This window comes from Populus nigra, chromosome 5, assembly GCF_951802175.1.
Source record: "Populus nigra chromosome 5, ddPopNigr1.1, whole genome shotgun sequence".
Taxonomy (NCBI): domain Eukaryota; kingdom Viridiplantae; phylum Streptophyta; class Magnoliopsida; order Malpighiales; family Salicaceae; genus Populus; species Populus nigra.
Window position 1 is genome coordinate 8,457,743 of NC_084856.1, and position 7,090 is coordinate 8,464,832.

General features: G+C 32.8%; 1 protein-coding gene across 1 annotated transcript; it reads left to right on the forward strand.

The window, feature by feature from the left end:
- The first annotated feature begins 750 nt into the window (after nt 1-750).
- On the forward strand, nt 751-2,206 carry LOC133693195 (transcription factor MYB93-like). Its single transcript, XM_062114358.1, has 3 exons — nt 751-910; nt 1,017-1,146; nt 1,258-2,206. Exons 1-3 carry the CDS (start codon nt 778-780, stop codon nt 2,006-2,008), a joined length of 1,014 nt encoding a protein of 337 aa, XP_061970342.1. The 5' UTR covers nt 751-777; the 3' UTR covers nt 2,009-2,206.
- The last annotated feature ends 4,884 nt before the right edge of the window (nt 2,207-7,090 follow it).

Genomic DNA, 7,090 nt, shown 5'->3' on the forward strand with positions numbered 1-7,090 from the left:
CAAAAAATAAACGAAGCATATTCTTTTCACAAAAAACCAAAGTTGGTCTCCGTTTGTTATTTCGGGAATTACGTGACCGGATCTATCAAAAGACAGTGTTGGAGTACTTGCATGAAAGACATTTTGTAGACATGTGAGATTTTGATCTGCTTCTACTGCTGCAATCTAAGAACAGATTCCTCCATGCATCACGTGAAAGCTTGTGCCGCACAACATTTTTATTTTCCATGTAGTATTAACTGGTCAGCAACGATTCCTGGAAGTTTAGCTGAGCGTGATGCGTATCCACGTTATCATCAGAGTTTGAATTCTAAGGGAGATTGTGAAAAAAAAAAGGTTCTATTTTGATAGATCTAACTAGCTAGTGAAGAATTAATTATTTGTCTTGAAGCAAGAAAATTTACAGGAGAACAGTTTTTTTTTTTTTTTTTAACAGAGAGATATCTATCAGCAGGAAAGTGAGGAAACCCAAAATTATGAGATATCTATCGGCAGGAAAGTGAGGAAACCCCCAATTAGAACAGACACCCAAAATTTTTTTATTTAAATGCTGGTATCCCTTAGGTTCAATGGGTTCTACGGGCATTCAAATAACGTGTTTAGATGTGGGATATGTCACAATCTCAGTCAACCTAACAAAAAGTGTGAAACATTTTTTTATTTAAATGATTAATGACAAGAAGCAAGAGCAAAGATTGTGTATATATAGCAAGTATTAGTTTTGGTGGGAGCAGAGGGAAGCAACCAAATTAGAGGAAAGTGAAGTTTAATAAGAAGATGGGGAGGTCTCCTTGTTGCGATGAGAATGGCCTCAAAAAAGGACCATGGACTCCTGAAGAAGATCAAAAGCTCGTCGATTACATCCAAAAACATGGTCACGGAAGTTGGAGAGCTCTCCCAAAGCTTGCAGGTCCAAATCTTAACACCTCTCTCTGTCTTTATCACGCGCAGACTAGTGCATGTAAAGAAAATTAAAGAAAAAAGAAATAGGTGATCATTTGTTTCTCTCTTTGCAGATCTTAATAGATGTGGGAAGAGCTGTAGGTTAAGGTGGACAAATTACTTGAGACCTGACATAAAGAGAGGCAAATTTTCTCAAGATGAAGAGCAAACAATTCTACATCTTCATTCAATTATCGGAAACAAGTAATCACACATATTATTGTTTTGCTGTTTTGATTAACAATAAGGACATTTTTTTTTAACTGCTTGGATTAATTATCACAACACTCGAATGGCTTTGATCTTTCATACCAGATGGTCAACTATTGCTACCCATCTACCAGGCCGGACGGACAATGAAATCAAGAATTTCTGGAACACCCATTTGAAGAAGAAGCTGATTCAGATGGGTTTTGATCCAATGACTCACCAACCAAGAACTGACTTCTTTGACAGCTTGCCTCAACTCATAGCCCTCGCTAACTTGAGAGACCTAATGGAGCATCGTCCATTAGATGAACATGCCATGAGATTACAGGAAGAAGCTGTCCAGTTAGCTAAGCTTCAATATTTGCAGTATCTTCTCCAATCAGCAGCTTCAATCCCCTCCACCAACTCTTACGGCCAAAATGGTATCACAGACATGGAAGTGCTCAATCTGTTGAATTCAATTCCTCTCATAGAAGAAAACCTAGTATTAAATTCATTAGAACTGGAGAATCAAGGCTCAAATCACTTTGCAAATGCAACCTCTCAACTACTCCACCATCCAAGTGTATTATCTCAATTATCTGAGCCACAAGTCCCTTTCAGTTATCAACCATCTTTGAATACTGAAATGGGTCAAGCTCCATTTCTAACTACAATGCCTAGCCAGGAAGGTAATAACCCATCTGATTTTTCTTGGGTGCTTCCTTCTCCTACTCCTGTTCTTGCAACTGTAACCGACACTTCCATAAGCAATCCAGGTGATGCTAGCAGCACAACTTCTAGCTATGGTGGAGGAACTTCTTCATATTGGCCTGAGCATTTTTTTGAAGATCCTATTATGCATGAGATTTCCTAGTTATACTTTCTGATAAGAGGTTTGGACTTGTATCGCCATGTATTTTCTGATATTCTAGCCATCCCATCTCTTACGTACACAAGTCCATGTATAAGCACATGTAGCACAAATCTGCATGCATCTGCATGAAGTCATGTGTATACAACTTAAGCATGTACACAAGATTTTTATATATACGCATTATGTACATATTCTATACATATAGTGTGCTGGGGTTTTTTTCGCTTTTCAATATAAGGGTGTGTTTCCACTTGCCAGCAATTGAAAAAAATCAGGAAATAAAAAAAGCTTTTTCCATCTCTCTTCTCCTCAACTTTTTACTGAGACTGTCGTTTATTTTACTTTGTGATATTTTGTATTTAATCGTTTCTATGCAGTATATATCCTTCAATAATTAGAAGAACAGTCAAGTTGGTATGGATATTTGTCTTCGTCTGGGGCAGAGAATACATACATACATACATACATACATATATACATACATACATATATATATATATATATATATATATATAATATTTGTCTTCGTCTGGGGCAGAGAATATATATATATATATATATATATATATATATATAAAGCCCTACAAAACGATCGAGCCATTGATAATCTTGAACTTGTGCTCTATATGTACGTATTCATTCTTCATAACCAAAAAAAAAAAAGGTTAAATCCAATTAAGGAACAGCGCGATAAAGAACTTGACTGCAGAATCATTCTAGCTAGCTAGCTAGTACTATAACTAATCAGCAAAATTAAAGAGGAAAAAAAAGCTTCGTCCTTCTATCAGTTATAGGTGAAGAAGTAAGAAATGCTAGCAGTTGAAATAAGCGTTTCGAAAGTGAAAACATCTGTTCTTGAAATCATATAGAGTTTTTGCAAGAATTGCATTTCCTTTTGGTTTTGGCTGAAAAGAAGATAAATTAATTTCCACAACTTCTAAGAGAAGCGTCAAATTAAAGGTGTCAGGATTATTTTGCTTTCAATGTCTTCAATAACGTAATGTTCTCCGTTGGTGAAATATAGCTTGAGGAATGAGGATGCCACATGGCTGTTGTCTCCAATTAAAATTTCATCATGGCACTGCATAATTAGGAGCTGGAGCAGTTTGTATGTGACTATTTTCCAAAATAGCATAGATTCTCGATTAGATTCAGCATACTTTGGCAATCATGCTATGCTGATTATGGGCAAACCATTAGAAATTTGTTGGCCTCGAATTCCTTCGTGCAGCCAATAATCACTTGTAAAATGAACCTATATCTGTATCTGTTTTCAGTCACACCTACTAAAGATTACTGAGCTTTCCTTTTCTCTATTGATGCTAAAATTACAGATATATATATATATGTTGAACCACACTACAATATTAGAGATAATCCTTTTCCTTCCATCCCTGTGGCTACTTACAAAGTTACTCAAGGTTTTCGTGTCATATAGACAGTTTGCCACGGTAGTAATAACAGCAACAGTGATCAAACAAAAGTATTAATCAAGAAATAGGTGAGGTAGTTTTGAATAAGCAAAGATCCCAAAAACAACCCACGGATTAAAGTAGAAAGAAATTCGTTAAGGTCCAAATTTGCTGGTTGAGTAGTTAGACTTGATTCCTTCACCATCAAGAGATTGACCGCAACACCTTCACATTAAGCTCCACATGTAATAAATTAATAATCTTACCACGTACATATTGTCTTTATAGTGAAGCTAATGCCTGATTACAATTAAAAATGTCAAGGAACCAATGGACTTGATAACTTGTATTTAGTTACTTGAGAAAGCTCCATTATTTAGGATTGTTACAGGAAGTGTTTCATGAAAGTCACGTTGATCATAATTGTCAAAGAAATGTAGAAATTACAAGCAGAATATGGTTTAGGTTTCTTCTCCTCCTCCCTTATATCGTATTTTAAGGATTGTAATAAATTTTCATCACCTAACCCTACCCCATTTGTTGGATGCTCCTCAAAGTTTCTTATGTCATGGCCAATTTTCGCATATAATTTATGGGTGTTGTAGACAATGTGATGCATGATTAATCGGAAACCCATCTCATGATCTTAGAATATATAGTTGGTGGCAACGAAATGGAAATGATTGCTATGAGTGTAAACATCAAGAAAACGATGTTTTTTCTTTTGTTCTGTGTGGCGAAGATTATTCTGCAATTAATCATAATATACAGATGCAATTAATCAACTTTGTTAGTCATCTATATGACTAGGAGTGACAGCGTGATGTTGTTGGGGTCGTGATTACAGTCATCTTGAACAGTTGGGCGTATATCTATTATATTCTGATGACGATTTACCTACATAAATTATATGGATGGCCTTACAAATATATTTAGGAACTAGTGAAATGAGTTTACATTATCTGAAAATTAATAAATATAAGTAAAAATATCGAGAGAATATTTCTGTTGATAAATTTCTAGTGGATTTTACCGACGAAAATATTCCATTAATATATACCGAGGGAATTACAGTGGAAAAAAAATTAAAATAAAGCAAAAAAATAATGACGTGTCATTTATACTAACAAAATTACCGACGGAATTTACGTCATCGATAAAATCGTTGGTAAACTGTGAATATTGTTTATCATGTCAATTACAAAAAGAATCACCAACGAAAAATTCCGTTGGTATTTTCCTGAGAGCTCTAGAACTGTTCACTTTCCAATTTCGCTATTAATTATTGTTCTTTACAGATAAAATCACCGACGGATTGAAAAGTTGTCAGTGTTATTTGACGGTTTTCTGAAAAATTTCAATTAAATTAAAATTTTAAATTAAATATTATAGACAAAATCACCGACGGATTGAAAAGTTGTCGATGACATTTGGCGGTTTCTAAAAATATTTTATTAAATTGAAAATTTTAATTAAATATTACAGACGAAATCACCAACGGAATGATTAAAAATATTAATATTTAATTTTCCATCGGTAAAACGCCTCAATAAAAAACCTAGAATCCCTAATTTCACAATAGACGGGTCTCTTTTGTTCTTCTCCTTCTTCTTCTTTCCCATATGTCAAAAACATCAATATCCATTTCTTTCTCTTCTTTTCTCTCCTCAACTCCTTCTCTTCTCCTTTCTTCTTTTTTCTTCTTGGTTTTTTTTAATTAATATACTTTATGAATTTATTTTTTTTTCTTCTTAGCTTCACTTGCAACTACATTAAGGTAAGATTTTTTTTCTTCTTTTTTCGTGTTTTTTTTCACTATATATTTTTTTTATTTTTTTAATTGTTTTTGTTATTAACAATTGTATGAATATTGTTGTAACATTTTATTTCATATGAAATCAACTTTTAGTTGATTTATTTATAGGATTTTAAAATTTTTATCAATCGCAACTTCATTTTTTTCATATGAATTCTTTTAGTTGAATTTATTTTTTTGTGTTATTTATTTGTTTCAAATTTGTTTGAGTTGATTTTCTTCTCTTTTTTTTCCAAGCGTTTTGAGTATTATTGAGTGTTGATTTATATTAATTTAATTGTTTTATAGTTTTGTAAAATGGATTTTTAAAAAATATTTTTAAATAAATGAAGTGGGTAATTTTTTTGCGTGCTTTTTCCGTCAGTAAATCCATCGATAATAATATTTTTTTATTACCAACGAACTTACCAACAAAAGATTCACCGACGGAGCATTTTCATCGATGATTTCGTTGGTAAATTAATTACCAATGGAATGATAGTACAAATACCGACGGAAAATTCCATCGGTAAATATAAAGATTGTGGTAGTGTTAGGCTTAGAAGAAGATTTGATCGCACCAGACTAGAATGATGCCACAAAAGAACCATGACTTTTTATCCAATCATTGGATTGGGCTCAAAATTTTACAAGAGACTGAATGTCATTGGACAGTCAAATCTTTAGATATCGAAAATCTTATTGAGGCCTCCAATTTTAGCAGTTTTGTTATTTTTCCTGTTATTTTTAAATTTCATGCACTATTTTAAATTTTATGGTTGTTTTCTTTGTATTTTTTATATTTTTATTTCTTTTCTAGTTGAGGTAGGATTTTTAACCTATTTAAAGCTTTGTAAACCTTCTAAAAATGCATACATCATTAGTATTATTTTTAGATATAATAAACATGTGAATTTAGGGTTTATCTCTGCAACCTTTGACTTATTAAATATCAAATATATGTATTATGTGTTTGTTATTGTCTTTAGTTTTCATCTGCATTATACACGTGATTATATATATTTAGTTCACTATTTTTCATTAATGTTTTTTTTATGATCTTTTTGCTTCATTTTCTGCTATTTTCCATGGCTTCATACAGGTTTTCAATATGGTTGCCCGCAAAGTGCACTAACTAACTATGAATATGCACAAAACTCTCCTCTCTCTTTTTTTTTCTTTTTTTTTTCTTGGGTCTTTGGGAAATGAATTTTGGACAGGTGAAAACTGACAACAGTTGCTGTTTGGATATATTTCTTTTTAAACAAAAGGCCACTGAGCCCAGAATGCAATGCATATTCCTCAAGTATGGGCATTTTTATTGGGCCAAGTGCCTAAAACAGTGTAAAAGACTCAAGACCAGGTTTACAACGAATCAACACTGCATGTTTTATTATCTTTGATGACTTATTTCTCTCATTATATATTTAATCCATCCAAAAGCTCCCAAATAATTCTTCTTAGGCAGATCAAAGTGCTTACATATAAATCATTTTTTCTCTAAAAGGAGTGTATTAATGAGCTCATATAAATCCTTTTTTTTTTCTCAACTGCAATTTAAACCTTAATTGAAATAGTTATTTAAAAAAGATAAATCATTAGAAAAGGGAGGTGCCAAGCAGGCCGAGTTTCTTTTTTTTTTTTTTTTTTTTTTTGCTTTCGATAAAAAATCAAGTATCTTTTGACTATGTGGTATTTGGTGCAATGGTAATACTAGGGGTGAGCATTTTCGGTTCGGTCCGGTTTTGGACCAAAATAATTAACCAAACCGAAATTATTTTTTTTCAAGTTTTTGAACCGAACCGAACCGAAAACCAGTTCGAACCGACCATATTCGGTTCGGTTCGGTTCGGTTTTTTTCCCTTCCAAACCAAT

Bases quoted from the DNA above. Each gene is read 5' to 3' on its own strand.
- LOC133693195 (XM_062114358.1), top strand. From the start codon at position 778: ATGGGGAGGTCTCCTTGTTGCGATGAGAATGGCCTCAAAAAAGGACCA. The intron at 911-1,016 runs GTCCAAATCTTA...CTCTCTTTGCAG, and splicing joins AGCTCTCCCAAAGCTTGCAG to ATCTTAATAGATGTGGGAAG. The intron at 1,147-1,257 runs GTAATCACACAT...CTTTCATACCAG, and splicing joins CATTCAATTATCGGAAACAA to ATGGTCAACTATTGCTACCC.